This window comes from Periplaneta americana, chromosome 12 (assembly GCF_040183065.1).
Source record: "Periplaneta americana isolate PAMFEO1 chromosome 12, P.americana_PAMFEO1_priV1, whole genome shotgun sequence".
Taxonomy (NCBI): domain Eukaryota; kingdom Metazoa; phylum Arthropoda; class Insecta; order Blattodea; family Blattidae; genus Periplaneta; species Periplaneta americana.
Window position 1 is genome coordinate 176173006 of NC_091128.1, and position 21924 is coordinate 176194929.

The 21924-nt window shown below is 34.8% G+C and overlaps 1 protein-coding gene across 2 annotated transcripts in view; it reads left to right on the forward strand.

Annotated features, from left to right (window-relative positions):
• LOC138711233 (pseudouridylate synthase RPUSD2-like) overlaps window positions 1-21924 on the forward strand; it is a 1031543-nt gene that overhangs the window by 923795 nt on the left and 85824 nt on the right. For both annotated transcript variants that reach the window (XM_069842639.1, XM_069842638.1), the window contains exon 3: window positions 10984-11071. In XM_069842639.1, the coding sequence (XP_069698740.1) occupies window positions 10984-11071 (88 nt within the window). The remainder of the gene's footprint in view (window positions 1-10983; window positions 11072-21924) is intronic.

The following is a 21924-nucleotide window of genomic DNA, read 5'->3' on the forward strand; positions in this document are numbered from 1 at the left end:
GGGCAAGAATGTGACCTTCTTGACTATCGCTGTTGATCATTATAAACATCGCTCAGATAGCATCCTAGTAGCCAGGTTATTACTCGTGCAGGAAACATGAGTAACAAAGGAAATTAAAGCTAAGTTGAACAGGAGGAGACCTAATGTTTCCGCTTACTGCAGTACAAATATTGCACGTGTTGTCGTACGTTATCTGTTCACATCCCTTCCTCCTCAGTCCGCTCTCGTCTTCTCCTGAGTCACCGACAGTACCATTCATAAAACATCATACCTTGAAATACGTGACACATACGGAAAAACTATAAGGTCAAGGGGAAAAAGTAAATAGGGCGTTATTTTATTTCCATTTTTCTTAAACAAATATCAAAATATTTGCACTATACCCCTCTCACCATGGTTGCGCGTCCATGTGCACAAACTACGAATATTTGCGGTTCCATGACTGTAAGGCTTCGAAACAGGGTTGCCAGATAGGTATAACTAAAAGTAGCGAAAGCTCCCTGGAAAAGTAGTCAAAATTCAGAAAAAGTAGCCCAATATAAATGGCAAATTTATATTTCGCGGATTCATCATCATCATCATCGACGCTACAGCCCAATTTGAGCCTCGGCCTCCCTTAGAACTCTCTTCCATGCATCTCTGTCCCTGGCAACCAACCACCATCCTTTAATTCCCACTTTCTTTAGATCCTCTAACACTCCATCCATCCATCGCAGTCTTGGTCGTCCTACACTCCTTTTTCCTTCAAATTTATTTCCCATAACTTTCTTGGGTATCTCATGATCTGCCATCCTTTGCACATGTCCTGCCCATCTTAATCTTGATATTTTAATGACTGTAACCACATCAGGGGACTTATATAGTTGGTAAAGTTCAAAGTTGTATCTTATTCGCCATTCTCCTTTATCACATATTGGGCCATATATCTTCCTTAGAGTTTTGGTTTCAAAGGATCTCAATCTTGACATATGAGTCTTTGAGAGGCTCCACGTTTCTCTGCCATATGTTAATACAGGTTTTACCAGAACATTATAAATATTGCATTTTGTTTCCCTTGTAAGAAGTCTTGACTTAAAGTGCCTCAATAATCCAAAATATGCTTTATTTGCGTTTTGAATTCTTCTATCAATATATTTCGCGGATTATGTAGCCTATGTTTAACTGAATCGGAATGTTTTTTTTTTTTTCAAGTCTCCTTTATGAGCACTAATTTGAACTTTATAAACTTTACAATCTGCTTCATTGCTGCCGTCTTTCACATCCTGAAGCCAGTGTTTAACCACTGGCTATTAAACGTTTTGGTATACTTCTCCCAATTTCCCATTTTCAGCAATTACAGAACGAAATAATAAATATTTCCATTTTCAGTATAATCACAAAACAAAATAAATGTATAAAAAGTTATTCACTATCACAATTTAAAAATGTTACTGTATATCACTTCTACAGGGACATCATTTTATTTTTACTAACATTTTTAATATTAACCTGTCTATACCTTTAGAGAACCGGAAACACCGCTTGCTCCCCCCTCCAAGACTGGAGTTCGATGATACTGGCGTAAAACACAAATCACTCTACTAGGTGTAGGAAGGAAGAAAAGTAGTTCATCCATTTACGTAAACTAGGAAATATCGCGATTTTGAGTTTGATAATTTTCATTAGGTTTTTCTTTAATCAAAGTACAGTACTGTATTAAGAATAAGTGTTTTTACTCACGAAGTGAGTTATCCATGCGAACGTATTCATTATGCAGTGTATATTATACTGTCTACAGAACATTAGCGTACAATATAGAGAAAGAAGTTAAATTGAAAAATAATCATAATATGAATATTTAAACACAATTTTGAAAATGGTGGCCGTTCATTTCGATACAGGCTTCAGTTCTTTTGTGCATACTATCGCACTATAGACTATTGCATCTAATTCCAATTGCCAGTTTCGTCCTTCGTATTAGTAACTCATGTTGAAATGATTCTGTACTTACTCTACGTTCTGTAAATTCAATCTTCACTTCTGCCCGACCCGAAAATATAAAATTACTCAGACATGCTATCTACTGTCCGTCCAAGTGGTTATACCGCAGGATTGTAGAAAGGGAGGAAATCACGTGACAGTTAATTACTTAACGAGGTCCTTTTATTTAAGTTAAATTAAACAGCTGTATAATATTACGTAAACTTCCAATTCCTAAGAGAAATTAATGTTTTCAGAAAAGAGCTAAGACAGCCCAGCTATTACAGAGGGGCGAGCAGAAGCAGGTGGGGGAAATCGGGATGCGACGTAGGCAAACGGACAGTACCTGTGCGAAAATATGATTCAATATTGAAAGCTCTTTCATCACTGGAAAACGCGAACATATTTCTGGAACGTACTATACTCAGTAACTCAGTACTGCTTACTATCTGCGGTCTTGGCTCTGTGTGGAGTTGGAACTTCTTTAGTAGAAGGGGTGGGAGTGAAGTACATTCAAAAACTCAGGTACAATAAAAATTGAAGTAAAAATAAAATGATGTCCCTGTATAACAAACACAGTTCTCTTAAAATTATTTCACTATAGGGCTCAGAACTCTATAATTAGCCTACATTATAATTAGGATACAAAAAAGTAAAAAAAATTAAGTCTCTAATATAACTTAAAAACTGTATATCACTTTTACAAAAGATCCTAGTTCCTAATTTAAGATTATTGCAATAAACTACATCGGCATTCACAAAATACTAACGCTTGAATTGGAGGAAAAACAGCAACTGATTATTATGTGCCTGCAGGCTGCATTTCTGCTGGCACTGGTCATGGTGAAACGAGAAAATCCCCTTACACTGGCTTGGTCATGTGACATGTACAATAAATATATATTTCGCATAGGTACGTCGTTTCTCGTGCTTAAGGTGGTTGTGGAGTAAAGCGAGACGTACACTGTAACAGGTTTTTTTCATGGAGAGGAAGACTGTTACTACACCTATCATTATTAATTTTCCACAAATTAAAATCAGAAAAAAAATAGCCCAAAAATAGCCCCGAAAATTTTTTAATAGCCCAAAAAATCGCAAGTAGCCCAATGGTAAAAATCAATAGCCAATTAAAATTTTAAGTAGCCCAATTGGCTACTTGTAGCCCAATCCGGCAACCCTGCTTCGAAAAATCTGAAGGGCGGGAACGAGGCCCAGACGCAGTAGAGGCACATGTTCTCGGGCACGCTCCAACTTGTCGAATTGTCAAAGTTGGGGCACCTGTTGCTGCTGTCATAGATTGCAGGGCCTGTGAAACATGGCGGCGACCCGGCCCCCTGCTGAATTGACTACAACCACCAACACTACTGGGTACTGTCACCGCTGTCGTCTTCGCCATCACCTGACCTATCAATCCGTTGCCATCTCTGTGGATTCATAAACATGTGAAATCAGGATTCTTCACTCGCAATGGTTACTACGTGCAGGACTCGTGATCTGTCGTGCCGATGTATAATTTAATGTAGTCAGCGTGAAGGGTCTAGAAACAGAACGTGCCACATACAGAATCGTGTTTTTCGAGAAAATGCAAAAACTTTCTACGACTTCCTGTTTGAGGGGGGAGGGGGAGGTACACCACTGGTCTGAAAAAATTTAGTGAAATTCATTTTTCTTATATCTCAGCTATTATAAAAACTAAATAAACAAAACTTTTCATGCTTAATATACATTTAGTTATTATTAATTGTTTATTATTAATTGTCACTATTGAGTGTAATTAGTTACCACTGCCACCGGGAGTATACCCATTTGCAGTGTGAATAAGTAAATACATACATAGTGTACATACGTCCACACCTGTGGAGTAACGGTCAGCGCGTCTGGCCGCGAAACCAGGTGACCCGGGTTCGAATCCCGTTCGGTGCAAGTTACCTGATTGAGGTTTTTTCCGGAGTTTTCCCTCAACCCAATGCTGGGTAACTTTCGGTGCTGGACCCCGGACTCATTTCACCGGCATTATCACCTTCATTTCATTCAGACGCTAAATAACCTAGATGTTGATACAATGTCGTAAAATAACCCAATAAAATTAAAAAATACATACATATGTACATACATCGAAGGTAAACGATTAAGAAAAAAATTTTCTTGAAGGAATAAGTAAAAGATCCTAGACTATGCTGCCGATGTGGGTCTTTAAAACATTCCAGTAAAAGAATCCTGCAGATATTTAATTAATTGTATATTTTATTATGGTCCCGCGCCGTGGCGTCGTGGTCTAAGGCATCCTGCCTAGGACTCGCGTTACGGAATGCGCGCTGGTTCGGATCCTCACGGGGAAAGAAGTTTTCTCATGAAATTTCGGCCAGTGTATGGGACCGGTGCCCACCCAGCATCGTGATGCACTTGGGGAGCTACGATAGGTAGCGAAATCCGGTTGCGAATACCAGCTATAACGGCTGGGGGGATCATCGTGCTAACCACACGATACCTCCACTCTGGGTGGATGATCGTCCACCTCTGCTTCGGCATGTGGGCGTGAGGCCAGCAGCCGGCTGGTCGGTCTAGGCCCTTCACGGGCTGTAGCGCCACGGATTACTATTATATTTTATTATGTAAATGCTTTACGGCAGTAAAGAAATTTACAAATTTGATATTATTTTTACAGGTAATTATTAGCTATTTTAATATTCTGAATATTGTTTTATAAAGTGTAATGTATGTTCAAATTGTTCTAGATTTCTGAGCCGATTACTGGACGCTAGTGAAATTCGAACATTAATTAATATCAGTATTAAAATTATCATTCAGTCTGCTGTCCAAAAATCTAAAACTACCTTTAGGGAGGCCGAGACGTAGATGGGAGGATAATATTAAAATGGATTTGAGGGAGGTGGGGTATGATGATAGAGAGTGGATTAATCTTGCACAGGATAGGGACCGATGGCGGGCTTATGTGAGGGCGGCAATGAACCTTCGGGTTCCTTAAAAACCATTTGTAAGTAAGTAAGTATTAATATTAATACATAATAGTTATTTTATGTGATGCGTTGTGTTTACAATTCAAGATTATAGTCAGATGAGAGTAAATAAATATAACATAAGGTGTGATGCATGCACTTGGGTGAGCGATAGAAAATACCCATGGAGACAGCGATTATAATTGAATCGGTCATTGCAGAAAGGGGACAAGTCAGCGACTTATCTTCTTTCTGCACTGACCGACGACGTGACGCAACAGAGTGCCGCGGATCTAATAAGTTACGGGCCCATCAGCTGATCAGGAAAATGACAGATAAGCCAGAAGCAGTGAGTGACCCAGGGGAAGAAAACTGTGTTATTAGTGGTAAACGTAAACGCAATGAAATTAACTACCGCAGAAATGTAAATAAGGAAAATAAACTGAAGGCATTGGAACGTCAATTCCATTGGGAAGTCTGTAGCAGCCCATACAACAGGAGAACAATGTAGGTAAGAAACTACTCATTGTTTGACTATAATTATGTGTGTATATTCCGCCTTTGCTTATCATACAATATGAATGAATTAATTAGTCATATTTTCTCATTAACGTTTTCGGTACGTAACTTGTACCATCTTCAGATGTTTGTATATGATGCTAATTGTTAACCAAGCCTGTGGGTTATAAGAGTTAAGGTGATCATTTGTGTAATCATGACAACACTTCACCGACATCGCACAGCATGCACAAAAACACTGACCATTTAAGTCCAGATACATGCACCCACAGGCTTGGTTAACAATTAGCATCATATACAAACATCTGAAGATGGTACAAGTTACGTACCGAAAACGTTAATGAGAAAATATGACTAATTAATTCATTCATATTGTATGATAAGCAAAGGCGGAATATACACACATAATTATAGTCAAATTGTGACAGCTTATCGGTATATCTTCAACATGAAATACTCATTGTTTGTTTAGACGCAACTTTGGGTCATCAATTTTCAACATTCACAATTTCAAAGACCATACGGCGCACTTCTATTCCTATCATGAAGGTATAGGCCACAAATCTTCAAATGAAGTGTGTTCCTTCTGAACTACATTGAAAATAATGTCTCTTCTTCAGTCAAGGAATTGTATCTTTTCTCTGATAACTGTGGAGGGCAAAATAAAAATCATACCTTAATTCGATTCCTGCTTGCACTGACCCAAATGGGGAGATTTAACAAAATCATTCATTATTTTCCACAACGAGGCCATTCATTTCTTCCCTGTGACCGCAACTTTGGTGTAGTGAAGCGCAAACTAAGGAAGACAGACAGGGTATACTACGTGCCAGACCAATACAATACCTTGATCCACCAGGCAAACACAAACAACAGATTTTCTGTATAATCAGTTACTACTGATGATATTTTGAATTTTAAATGCTGGTGGCCAGAGTATTACAAGAAAACCACCTGCTCATTAGACACACTGAGGAAGAAAGGGAAAGATAAGAATATGTTTTCTTCAGCACAATTCAGTGAATTTGTTTACTCTAAAGATGATTCAGGATTTGTGACTGCCAGTTTATTCATTGGTAGTGAAATGAGGAAACACAGATTCTGTATGAAAAAACCAGGTTCTGGACGCATAGTAATGGCTACACAAAAGCATACAATGGGAAAATTCCCATTAATACGAAAAAAAACTTGGAGACGTATCGACAGTGAGGCAATACATTCCATTGGAACACACTTCCTTTTACGAAGAGAACTGGCCACCTTGTGACAAGGAATCTACAGACGACGTGGCTTCCAACGTCTGACAATACACTCTGTAAAAATTGAAACAAATGATTTTGTGTAGTACTTTAGTGTATTTTTATTGTGCTCTCCTATATGCAGTTTTTAAGTTTTAGTTTAAAAGTAGAGTTCTGATTTAAAACTGTGATATAAAATTACATATTAGTACATTTCTGTAGTAGGAATAATGATTGAAATGAAAAAAAATATATATATGTAAATGGTGACAGTAATGTAGTAATTATACACGAAACATCGTTATCATTGTAATTATTAACATTTAGTTAGTTTTCAAATATTACATTAGCCCAAAATTGTAATTTATATATTTTTTCTTTTATATTTAACAATTCCTTGCAGAAAGGGGATAAGTCATGGTTCGATTAAACAACTTTAAACAAAAGTGTTTGAGATGTCAGATGTCTAACATGATGTATTATACTTCACTATTCATAAACAAAGTAAGAAAAAATATTTATGATGATTACTCCAGTATTGGAAGAAGAAAACAGTTTTTATTGATTATCTCAAAAGTAAGATTTCATGACTTATCCCCTTTCTGCAATGACTGATTCAACTAGAATAGCAACATTATTAGGAGTAAGTAAGTATTCTGAAGCATACATTTCAAAGTGGCATTCGGTTTTCGGAGTTTGTACTAATCATTTCACGTGATTAAAAACAAGATACATTTTTAGGTTAGGTCTCGTGAATCGTAAAGTGTTTAGTCAAAGCAATGAATTTCATGTTGTCAGACAAAATACATTTTAATATCAGAAATATTAATCTACTAATTTCCAACATAATATGCGAGAGGTTCAGGAGGAAAATATAGGCGTACTTTGTCACAAATTATTGAACTATTTAGAAAACACCTCCCAACATAAAGATGAGATGTAGTAAATAAGTAATTATTGTTAATAATATGTTATTATTATTTATTATTGTTATTAATAGTAATAATGATTTATTTTAGCTGGCAGAGTTAAGGCCGTAAGGCCTTCTCTTCCACTCAACCAGCAAAAGAGTATATACATATGCATGAACTTACAAGAATTCAACAATTTGATTTAGATGAGAATTACATGTATACAAGAGTTATTTACGAATTAAACAACAAAATACTATGAACTATTAATTAAACACTGAAATAAACTGTGTAGCAGAATTAAGCTAAAATACATAGAATTTTGAAAATACAGCACTATCAGGATGCATGTCTAAAGGAAGAAGTAACAATGTAGTCAGTGATAGTTTAAATGAGTATGATTGGAGTGAAATGCTAATAAGGTTATCTTTTAAGCTGTTCTTAAAGGTGTTTATTGTCTTGCAGCCCCTAATACTTTGTGACAAGGAATTCCATTGACGCGAGGTGGATATTGTAAAAGATGATGAATAACGAGATGTTCTATGAAGAGGTATACTTAGCGTGCCACAGATAAGTGATCTGGTATTTATGTCGTGGTTAGAGTATAGATAAGAGAAACGAGACAAAAGGTAATTTGGTGTTGAAGTGTGCAGAATTCGAAAGAGTAAAGACAAAGTGTGTAAAGTTCTACGTTCTTTAAGTCGGAGCCACGAAAGACTTGCGAAGGACGGTGATATGTGATCATATCGTCGTTATTATTGTTATTACTATTATTATTATTATTATTATTATTATTATTATTATTGTACATGGCATTGTGTGTTTACCCTCTTTGGTGATATCTAGTATTAGTTGGCAACACTGAAGAGAGGGCCAAATTAGCCTTTTAGGAACAGTTCTTACGAGGTCCTCACTATAATAGACATGAAAAATGGTTTACAACACAACCGTATGACGACAAACCGAAGGGTTGTTCTTACTTAGCAGGGATCAAATTAGACGTAAGAGTAGCGATCGAGTTCCTAACAGCACATGCATGCTCTTGCAATGGAGCGTCTGCGTAACGCGACACGTTGCGGATAACAGGGCGAACTACAAACGATCACGGCCGACTGAAGTAAACAGTTGCCGCTCGAGTTCAGAATTCCTCTCTATTCCGGATAGCAAGGACAAACTTACAAAACTTGATTTCTGCCCATATCTGTAACGTTCTTGGTTCTAGCATTAAGGCATCACGGAGGAAACAAAGGGGTTATCGTCTTATTACCCACAGCGCCTCAAATTGAACAGGGACTTTATTACCCTCTCTGCCTTATATCAACAGTGGCGGATGCTACCGAAGGGGATAGCTGCAGTGCACAAATAATAATAATAATAATAATAATAATAATAATAATAATAATCTCTAGAATATGCCATTAGGAAAGTCCAGGCTAACAGAGAGGGTTTGGAATTGAACGGGTTACATCAGCTTCTTGTCTATGCGGATGACGTGAATATGTTAGGAGAAAATCCACAAGGAAAACATGGGAATTTTACTTAAAGCAAGTAAAGCGATAGATTTGGAAGTAAATAATTATTTGGATGGATTTGAAAGTTTGAAGAACCGAAGTTTATGATTATGTCTGGTGACCAGAATATTGTACGAAATGGAAATATAAAAACTGGAAATTCTGTATATTTATTGTCATCAAAATTATTATTCTTTTAGATGGGGGGATTACGAACACCAAATTCTCTCTGGTACGCCCTTTGAGTAGCTGTGATTGAATTCGTAATGCAGTGTTGCTTCACAAGGAAGAGTCGTTGATTTAATGTGTACTGCATTTTCAGTGATTATTATTATTATTATTATTATTATTATTATTATTATTATTATTATTATTATTATTTTACTTGCTTACTGGCTTTTAAGGAACCCGCAGGTTCATTGCCGCCCTCACATAAGCCCTCCATCGATCCCTATCCTGAGCAAGATTAATCCATTCTCTACAGTCATATCCCACCTCCCTCAAATCCATTTTAATATTATCTTCCCATCTACGTCTCGGCCTCCCCAAAGGTCTTTTTCCCTCCGGCCTCCCAACTAATACTATATGCATTTCTGGATTCGCCCATACGTGCTACATGTCCTGCCCATCTCAAACGTCTGGATTTAATGTTCCTAATTATGTCAGGTGAAGAATACAATGCATGCAGTTCTGCGTTGTGTAACTTTCTCCATTCTCCTGTAACTTCATCCCTCTAAGCCCCAAATATTTTTCTAAGCACCTTATTCTCAAACACCCTTAACTTATGTTCCTCTCTCAAAGTGAGAGTCCAAGTTTCACAACCATACAGAACAACCGGTAATATAACTTTTTTTATAAATTCTAACTTTCAAATTTTTTGACAACAGACTGGATGATAAAAGCTTCTCAACCGAATAATAACAGGCATTTCCCATATTTATTCTGTGTTTAATTTCCTTCAGAGTATCATTTATATATAAACCTTTTGATTACCCAACAAAATTAATTTTTCAGGAATTTGGCGTATCAAATCTAGAACAAATTTATAAACAAAAATTGCTGATTTACTTCCATAAAAACCACAATAAATTTAAATATGATCCTCATGAATACCAGACGAGACAAAACTACAGTTTCTTTCTAAATACTCCCAAATGCCACACAACTGCTGGATTAAAACACAGCAGAAATTTTGGACCCAAAATATTTAATACATTAATTAGAGCTTACCCTGAGCTAAGTACACTTAACACACATAGATTTAAGAAACAAATCAGATTAATTATTTAATTGTTTAAGCTAATTGAGTTAAAATTGTTACTCTAATATTCATGTACTTCTGTATTTTCTATTTGTATATAGACCCTGTTATTACATGCTGTATGTATTTTACCATTTATTAATGTTATTGTGCTCAATGAACTCTCGTAATTTTGTGATATATTTTGTATAACTGATCTGAACTGCGCCCGAGCACGAGCTTCTGCTCTTTCGGGCTGCAATGCCTAATGTAGCTCAAGTGTATAGTATTAATAAATATTATTATTATTAAAAAAAAATTATATTTGTTACTGTTGCTCTAAGATATTTGAATTTTTCCACCTCTTCAAAGGATAAATTTCCAATTTTTATATTTTCATTTCGTACAATATTCTCGTTAAGGATTATTATTATTATTATTATTATTATTATTATTATTATTATTATTATTATTATTTCAGTATACGGCATTGTGACTTTACACTCTTTGGTGATATCTGGTATTAGTTGGCAGCACTGCAGAGACGGCCAAATTATCCTTTTAGGAACTCCTCTTACGTGATCTTCACTTTCACATGTCATCGGCTGCTTGTTTGCACGTACTGTATGAGCTGTATCTTTGTTGCAGGCGAAGCTGGAGACGAAGGCGCTGAAGGCGAAGCGGCCTGGCTTCACAGATGACCGCTACAACGAGACCTCGTACTACATAGAGAACGGTACGTGACGACACTGATAATCTAAGCCAAGAGATTATACATGACGAGGATTTGCGGACAAAACAATGTTTTACAAGTTGCTAAAATTAGCGCTAGTTTCGTCTCTACCCATCTACAGTTGCTTGGGTCCCCAACAGATGCCACTGCTACCATGCTGCATGACTGTATCAAATTATTGTATAGTAAAATCTTTCAATTAAAGACCTAGCGGTAGAGTTTGTGTTGGATATTTCTTTTTTTGTACGAATTAGTTCTTGTAATATCAAGCGGGGTTGTCACATTTTCGTTTTAAACATTATTCCTAGTTACAATTCAAGATCGTGATCACAAAACGCGTTCAGTTTTCACTTCATTATATTAATGTCATTGAGGCAGCAATGGTATAAAACGCATTGTTATTTCAAAACTCATATATCTCGTTAAATATCAGTCCTATCAAAATTGTGCATGGAATGAAACTTGTCGGAATAAATTTTAAGCAACTTTTTTTATGTAACTTTTGTCTAAAAATTCAGTAATAAGCGACATATTTCAATTTGTTGACTTCAGGCCCCCTTATAACCTCTCCTTTAAAGAAAGTGTTATGAGTGCCATATAGCCTAAAGTGAAAACTAACATATCTTACATACCAATTTATATAGAAATAGGTTGAGTCATTATCTCGTGAAAAGGTGACAAACATACAGAGAAAATTAGAAAAATGCGATTATTTGATTTAAGAATACTTAATTACACATGTTAACATCAATTACAGTATTTCTTCAAGAGGGAAAATTACCAGAAAAATTATGGTTACAATTCTATTAGTAGTACAGGTTTATTTATTTATTATTTATTTATTTATTTATTCACTTATTAATTAATTATCTTATTCACTTATTTATTCATTCATTCATTTATTTGATTATTCCCTTATTTATTTATTTATTCATTCATTTATTCACTTATTTATTTATTTATTCATTAATTAATTTACTTTTTCACTTATTTATTTATTCACTTATTTATTCATTAATTAATTTACTTATTCACTTATATATATCACTTATTCATTCAATCATTTACTTATTCACTTATTTATTTATTTGTTTATTTATTTATTTAATCATTCATTCATTCCATTTACTATTCACTTATTTATTTATTTATTTATTTATTTATTCATTTATTTATTTTTTATTCATTACTTAATTTACTTATTCACATATGCATTTATTCATTCATTCATTTACTTATTCAGTTATTTATTTATTTGTTTATTTATTCATTCCTTCATTCCATTTACTATTCACTTATTTATTTATTTATTTTTTATTCATTACTTAATTTACTTATTCACATATGCATTTATTCATTCATTCATTTACTTATTCAGTTATTTATTTGTTTATTTATTTATTTATTCATTCATTCATTCATTCCATTTGCTATTCACTTATTTATTTATTTATTTATTCATTTATTTATTTTTTATTCATTACTTCATTTACTTATTCACATATGCATTTATTCATTCATTCATTTACTTATTCAGTTATTTATTTATTTGTTTATTTATTTATTCATTCATTCATTCCATTTGCTATTCACTTATTTATTTATTTATTCATTTATTTATTTTTTATTCATTACTTCATTTACTTATTCACATATGCATTTATTCATTCATTCATTTACTTATTCAGTTATTTATTTGTTTATTTATTTATTCATTCATTCATTCCATTTACTATTCACTTATTTATTTATTTATTTATTTATTTATTTATTTATTTATTCATTCATTTATTTATTTTTTATTCAATACTTAATTTACTTATTCACTTATGCATTTATTCATTCATCCATTTACTTATTCAGTTATTTATTTATTTAGTAGTGGTAGTAATTTTTTTTGCCATAACACATTACAATGTATAGCAATATCGATTAAATCAGTCGTATAAAATTACATAATATTATTAAAATTTTGAACTCTATAAAGTGTTCTGCCATCGTACAGATTTTATAGTAGTTTTAAATTTTACCTAAGGCAAGTCTTTAACATTGTCTGGTAGACTATTTAAAGAGTCAAAGACAATTATTAGTAGCAGTTTTTATTTATCTATTTATTTATTTATTTATTTACTTATGGATTAACCTAGTAACATATTTATTTATATCGTACTATGAAGACGAATTTTTTTTTCAAAGACTGTTTTATTTTTTAACGAAAATGTATTTCTGACTTTTGAAGTCTGCATTTTGTTTATGAGTTTAGTCACATAACTATAATTGATGATTTTAGTCGAAATTACGTATAATTTTTCTATATTATACATATTTTGGGTATACACAATCATGTAACGTACTCCCACCACGCTACGCCACTGATTTCATCCTTGCTGCCTACTTGAGCTTCATCCAGCAGTGTGTGTATGGTTTCATATGACAGTGTCCCATAAATACTTTTAACACCATTGTAAGTTTGGACTTGCTGAGTTTGAAAAGTTCAGAGGTTGTTTTGCTCGGAAGACGATGGCAACATTTTCTTGGAAAGAACCTGTCCTCATGCATTTTTCCAAGCTATCTTTTTCTTCCCCGTATCCAGTTTCAAGCACTCTTTTGAAAAGTCTTGCAGTAGGTTATGCTACACACACACATATACTCTGGTCTGTAGGTGTTTTCTGATCCTGCTTTTGCTAGTTGATCAGCTTTCACATTACCAATTTCCCGGATTCTTACGTTCGATCTTTAATCTGATCTGTGTTGCGAAACTTCCCTGTTATTTTACGTTTCACTTCCCCGTCAACAAAATGTGAGAATATTATAACACCTAAAGGACTTGACTTGAGAGTTAAGGCTCAACAAAATTTAAATCAGTATTTGAAACATGTAAAATCATACCTTCTCGATTCTGTCTACATTTCTTATTTAGAATAAGTCAAAAGACTTAAATCGCAATGTGTAAATGGTGATGATTTATAAATTAATTAATACTTGAAGAATCCACTGCAAGAATGATGTATATAATTTGGAATACATTTTGCAGGAGAAGCGATTAAAAGTTTGAAATGCTTAGCCCTCAAAGCTTAACTGTGATTTTCCGATCATTACTGGACAATGACTATCAGTGTTAATGCCATATAACTCTCTATGTACATTCTGTATGTCTTAAGCTATGCATTGACAGTCTTGGTTCATTTTCGACAAGAAAGTGACATCCATCATTCTTGCAGTGAACTCTTCACTTACTTACTTACTAACTGGCTTTTAAAGAACCCGGAGGTTCATTGCCGCCCTCACATAAGCCCGCCATCGGTCCCTATCCTGAGCACGATCAATCCAGTCTATCATCATAGCTCAACTCCCTCAAATCCATTTTAATATTAACTTCCCATCTACGTCTCGGCCTCCCCAAAAGTCTTTTTCCCTCTGGCCTCCCAAGTAACACTCTATATGCATTTCTGGATTCGTCCATACGTGCTACATGCCCCGCCACGTCTGGATTTAATGTTCCTAATTATGTCAGGTGAAGAATACAATGCGTGCAGATAAATAAATCAATTTATTCATTTATTCGCTCATTATGGTTATACAGGGTGTTTCAAAAATACGGGGCATAATTTCAGGTATGTATTTCCCACATGTAGACAATCAAAATAGTTCATTACAACATGTGTCCGGAAATGCTTTATTTCCGAGTTATGGCCTTCACAACATTGAAATTCACCGGAACGTTTTTCTTTCCGCATGTCGTTGCCGTCAAAGGAGACATTAAGAGGGCACTCTGACAGTTCATTCCGAGGCGAAGGTTACATTCAGTGTTGTGTAGGCGTTAGACTGTGCGACATGTATTCAAATCAAGAGCTGGCAGAGATACACTTCATGTACGGTAAGGCGGACGGCAATGCTGCGCTGGCTCGTCGTTTGTACCAGGAGAGGTACCCACAGCGACAATGTCCAGATCGGAAGACATTTGTACGTCTCTATTACCGTCTGTGCGAGTATGGAAAACTTAATTCTCCTGGTTTGGGAAGGGGACGACCAAGATCTACAACTCCAGAAGTACAGGAGGAGATTCTTGAACATGACTCCTTCTATCAGCACACGAAGGGTAGCGTTGCAAGTCAATGTTCCTCATACGACTGTCTGCAGACTGTTGAAAGAGTATCAATTGTATCCTTATCATTTGCAACGTGTACAAGCCCTGTCACCAGCAGATTACCCTGCACGAGTTAGGTTCTGTCAGTGGTTCTTGCAGCAGTGTGGTGTAAATCCGAACTTTCCTGCCTTAGTATTATTTACAGATGAAGCACAATTCACACGAGATGGCATAACAAATTTCCACAATCAGCATGTATGGGCGTATGAAAACCCACGTGCAACTGTTCCATCTCATCACCAGGTGCGGTTCTCCCTCAACATGTGGGCCGGTATCATTGGTGATCGATTAGTTGGACCCCATGTACTTGTAAACAGACTTACGAGCAGGCGTACACGAACTTCCTGGAAAACACCATACCTCATGTTTTAGAAGACACTCCACCGATCAGTCGTCAACACATTCACTTCTTGCATGATGGCGCTCCTGCACACTTCAGTCGTACGGCTCGCCGTTACTTGGATCGAAGGTTTCCTGATCGATGGATAGGTAGAGGTGGCCCAGTTGCTTGGCCTCCACGCTCACCTGATCTGAACCTTCTCGATTTCTACTTGTGGGGCCATTTAAGATCATTGGTTTATTCGTCTCCGGTGCCTGATTTGGAATCCCTTCGGAATCGAATTGAGGCATGTTCTGAGGACATACGCAATACTCTTGGAGTTTGGGATCGTGTTCGCAGGTCAATGAGACATCGATGTGAGGTCTGTATTCAAGCAGGAGGTGGACATTTTAAACATCTTCTGTAATGACAACGACCTGCGGAAAGAAAAACGTTCCGGTGAATTTCAATGTTGTGAAGGCCATAACTCGGAAATAAAGCATTTCCGGACACATGTTGTAATGAACTATTTTGATTGTCTACATGTGGGAAATACATACCTGAAATTATGCCCCGTATTTTTGAAACACTCCGTATATTTATAGATTGCAGTAATAAAAATGCATACAAGAAATCAGAAAAGAAATATCTCATTAGAATGTTTGGTTTTGGTTAGTTACATGTTAAAACACAATAAAACATAATTTCATGTTAGAAAAAACAGCATTTCTGACAAAACTTGCACTGAAAGTAAGTTTTTCTGGAATAAGTGCGGAAATAAATTAACGGTTAATTAATAATACAATTCTACAGTTATTTGTGGTTAATATTAATATTAATCGTACATGAATTAAATTTCTTATTTACTTAGAACAGATTATCACCGCCTTCTGAAAACTTATGTTGTAATACACGTTTAGCAATAAAATATGAAGATTTGTCATCTTGATATATGTATCAATTTTCCTTTGATTTGGGGGGTGGTTAATAAATACGGGGAGTATAAAGACGAAAATAGTTAATTTAACAGTGTAATTCCAAAGTAGGCCTACTTAACTGTATTATTAATTTTCAAATGAATTCAATTATATGTAATGAGTGTAATGACATACTATGTTATTCACGTATGCAAACAGTGTATGCGAGTTTGGAGTCGTTTTTCTTTCAGGCGTAGCGTGGATGCAGGTGTACCACAGGGTTCAGTTCTTGGATCTCAGCTTTTTGCGATCTACATAAACGATATATTACAATCTATTAAACACTCCAGACACACCGGTATCATATTTGCTAACAACTTTTATGCACTGCTTAGCGGACAGATGGCTGATCTGTCATGGAAGATGTCAGATGATGAATCAATTGTGTATTGATTAAGTATTGTACGATGGGTAGGAAATGGATCTTGGCCATTTCGTATAATTAGTACTTTCTCTTTTATTTACGTTGAAAAACTTGGAAAACCACGAAAAAACCAAGCCTTGATAGCTGGCGTGTGTAGTTAATCTGCCTACTCCATTCCGTCGCAGATTAAAACTGCCACTAACTACTCCCCATCATTACCCCCCTCCCTCCTTTTGTGTCCCTTGGCACTATTTTTTTCCTGACAGATACTTCGATTTATTCTTGTAGCATGGCTGTTGAATACCTGAAAACTGGACTCTTCAGAGGAAAGTAATTTCTGCTGTATTGCTTGCTTCAGTTCAAATGGTGGTTGTAGCGCTTCATTAGCGGAGGCTGCTGGAAGATAAATCGTGATTTGAGGCTCGCGCCCCCATCTTCTAGCTACGATATGGATATAAATGTCTGCGTTCATTCGCTGTTGCAAATCTGCACATGTGGCTTTTTCCATCCCTTCTAGAAAGTGCAATCAATCATCTGCTGGTGTGCAGATCTGAATCTGTTAGACATTCTCTATCACAGGCGCACCATACTCAGCTCTTTTCCAGATGTCTCTAAATAGTATTGTGCGTATAAGATGTACTTACTGCAGACTCCTATAAATCGTCTATTTTTACTTTTTCGTTATATGAAGTATAGCATGCGCTAAAACAAACGACACAAAAATTGTCACTCGACTATTATGCTTATTTGAAAAGCAACCAGGTATTTATTTATTTATTTATTTATTTATTTATTTATTTATTTATTTATTTATTTATTTATTTATTATTTACTTATTTATTGATCCATTCACTCACTCATTCACTCAATTTATGATTCATTTATTCATTGATTTATGTATTTATTTATCTATCCATACTTACTTACTTACTGGCTTTTAAGGAACCCGGAGGTTCATTGCCGCCCTCACATAAGCCCGCCATTGATCCCTATCCTGAGCAAGATTAATTCCGAGGCTTATTTGAAGGATTCTTAACAAGCTGTTTTTACGGTGATGGGTTGTTAGCCCTTCGCCCAACCTCCAAGCTGGAGGACCACCCCTTATCGGCTGTCCACGACTGCTTATTCAATATAATGATTTATGTATTTATTTATCTATCCATGCATCCATTTATTGATTGATTTATTTATTTAGTTATTTATTCATCCATTCAGTCACTCATTTATTTATTTATTCATTCATTTATTGATTCTTTATTTATTTTCTTATGTATTTATTTGTATATTTATTCAGTTATTTATTTATTTATTTATTCAATTACTCATCCATTAATTCATTGATTTATTTATTTATTTATTTATTTATTCATCCATTCACTCACTCACTCATTTATTGATTGATTTATTTATTTAGTTATTTATTCAACCATTCACTCATTTATTTATTTATTTATTCATTCATTTATTGATTATTTATTTACTTATGTATTTATTTGTATATTTATTCAGTTATTTATTTATTTACTTATTTATTTATTTATTTATTCATTCAATTACTCATCCATTAATTCATTTATTTATTTATTTATTTATTCATCCATTCACTCACTCACTCATTTATTGATTGATTTATTTAGTTATTTATTCATCCATTCACTCACTCATTTATTTATTTATTCATTCATTTATTGATTATTTATTTACTTATGTATTTATTTATTTACTTATTTATTCAGTTACTAATCCATTAATTCATTGATTCGCTCATTTATTTATTCATCCATTTATTTATTCATTCACTATTTACTCATTTATTTATTCATCCATTCACTAATTTATTTATTCATTCACTTATTTATTCTTTATTTATTTGTTTATTTACTTATGTATTTATTTATTTCTGTACATATTTATTAATGTATTTATTTTTACTTCCTTATTTATTGATTTACTTCTTTATTGATTTACTTATTTATTCATTTCGTCTATTTATTATTATTATTATTATTATTATCATTATTATTATCATTATTATTATTATCATTATTATTATTATTATCATCATCATCATCATCATCATTATTATTATTATTATTATTATTATTATCATTATTAAATATCCGTGGAGAAGAACCCTAATTCACCAAGCGGTATGCTGGGGTTTTAGTTTTCGTTATGCGGTATACTACTTATCTATACTACTTATTTCTACACAGATAATGGTGAAATATATATCTACAGTCTTTTAAAGATGAAGTTTAGCAGGTCTATAAATTGTCTGTAGCAACAAGGTTTTTTGATCACTTCACATAGTGGAGTCCTGTATTCGGTGTCGCAGTCCAGAAGATGTGTCTTTATTTGAAATCTCTTTGCTTCAATAACAGGACAGTCAAATAGAAGCTGTTTCACACTGTGAAGGTCTTCGCGGCAGGAGCATGTAGAGTTTATTTATTATTTGCCAGAATATTTAGATACATTGTAGATTCAGTGCTTAGCTTACTGATGCAATTGTAGTTCTCACAACAGAGGAAAAAGTTTTTGTGTTTGGTATTATCACCGTTCATACGGACTTGGACGTATAAATGACCCTATTTTGAAACACGTTTAAAATGGCTTTCGTGAAATGTTCTGCAATCGGCTACCGAGTAAGACAGTTATGCCACTGGTTGTTTTGAATCTTAAAATGAAAACCAACTGAACTAAAAGAAGTCAAAATGTAAAACGACGTAAAATTAAGGATTTCTAAAAGTGAAAAAATCTCAAATAAACCTCATACGATCCATATATCTTAATTTTGTCTGCACCGAACTTTTCCCGTTCACCATTCCTTCCAGTGGATCCTTCAGTAGGTAGTTTCTTCTCAGCCAGTGACGCAACCAATTCCTTTTCCTCTTCCTGATCAGTTTCAGCATCATTCTTTCTTCACCCATTCTTTTTAGCACACTTTCAATTTGTATTTCGTCTGTCTATTTCACACGTCCCATTCTACTCCATATCCACATTTCAAATCCGTCCAGTCGTAATGTTCATGTTTCTGCCTCGTACAATGCCACACTCCATATAAAGCACTTCATTAATCTCTTCTTTAGTTATTTTCCACAAAAGTTCGCAGAAGACGCTTTTTTTTTAACTTTCTTTGCCATCGCTATCCTCCTTTTGACTTCCTGGCAGCAGCTCATGTTACTGCTTATAGTACACCCCAAGTATTTGAAGCTGTCCACTTGCTCTACTGCCTCATTTAGAATTCGCACGTTTACCTTCTTCAGTTTTCTTCCGATAACCTGGGTATTTGTTTTGTTTGCATTTATCTTCACCCATTCTGCTCTCAGCTGTTATTTAGCTGAAGGGCGCGAAATATCCTTCGAAATATCGTTACCTTAATTCCGAAACCTTGTAACTCGCTCAGATAGTGAGTGTCACTTTTTAAGCGTTTTTGGAAGTTTATCCATAGATCCACCTACTGCTTTAGTGAAGGTTAATTTAGAATACTAGCGCTAATATTGAACTATTACAAAACCAGCTAACTTTTCTCTCTGTGAATATAGTCCTACTTTTAAAAGGTGCAAAAAGTGAATATCGACATCCGAGCGAGTTAGATGTTTTTGGAATTACGGTAACGAATATGGAGGAATTGGAGTAATATAACTGTGTGTTATAGAATAAATTTTACACTTAAATTATATAGATACGAGTCCACACCTGTGGAGTAACGGTCAGCGCGTCTGGCTGCGAAACCAGGTGGCCCGGGTTCGAATCCCGGTCGGAGCAAGTTACCTGGTTGAGGTTTTTTCCGGGGTTTTCCCTCAACCAAATACGAGCAAATGCTGGGTAACTTTCGGTGCTGGACCCCGGACTCATTTCACCGGCATTGTCACCTGCATATCATTCAGACGCTAAATAACCTAGATGTTGATACAGCATCGTAAAATAACCCAATAAAATAAATAAAAAAAAAATAAAATATATAGATACGAGGTCGTCGGGAAATTAAGATTACGATATATCGAAAAATTCGCTATATAAAAGTTTGACTTACAGACATTTCGGTGCATTAAATGATCGGTAATAATGTTGTAACAAAGTTATAATGTTTTCAGATGCTTTGATGCTTTGGACGCTATAAGAAACTATAATAACTAAAGGCAGATTTTTTTTATGTCTGGATGCACTAACATAATAATAGTGTGCTGGAAGCCAGCCTGTATTTTTAAAATAAGACTTACAAATTCAAAATTATACAGAGTCAACAATAAATATGGAATATTGTTAATAATTCCTTAAGTTTTAATTTAAAAATAGAAAGGTTTATACAAAAACCGCTGGAGATAAACCATACAATATGATACCAGTGTTCAAAAAAGTTTAGTTATTCAGTTATACAGGGTGTGACCGTAAACTTTATGTTTTTAAATGGCACCCTATATTATAATTTACATATTCCGAGTCTCCATTAAATTTTACTTATGAATGTGTAGAAATTTTAGCCATTCACCTGTTTCATGTCTTTTAACTATTTATTAAACTTGTTTCGTGAACTTCAAACTTGAGACAAATAAGTATGTAAAATCGTGTTGAGTAGGCTAGGTCATAAAATTAAATAAAACACTATGACTAACCAAGCCGAACCAAAACTGTACTACAGATGCTTAAAATGAGAACCATTCACAACTAAAGAATGTCTCGTTCACACCTGTGGAGTAACGGTCAGTGCATCTGACTGCGAAACCAGGTGGCCCGGGTTCGAATCCCGGTCGGAGCAAGTTACCTGGTTGAGGGTTTTCCGGGGTTTTCCCTCAACCCAATACGAGCAAATGCTGGGTAACCTTCGGTGCTGGACCCCGGACTCATTTCACCGGCATTATCACCTTCATATCATTCAGACGCTAAATAACCTAGATGTTGATACAGCGTCGTAAAATAATCCAATAACAATAAACAATGTCTCAGTCTACTGTAGATATGAGATGTAACAGATCAGTCGTGTAGCTGTGAGAAAGACAATGGACTGTTTTCGTAATAGACTGGGACATTGTTTGGCTGTGAATAGTT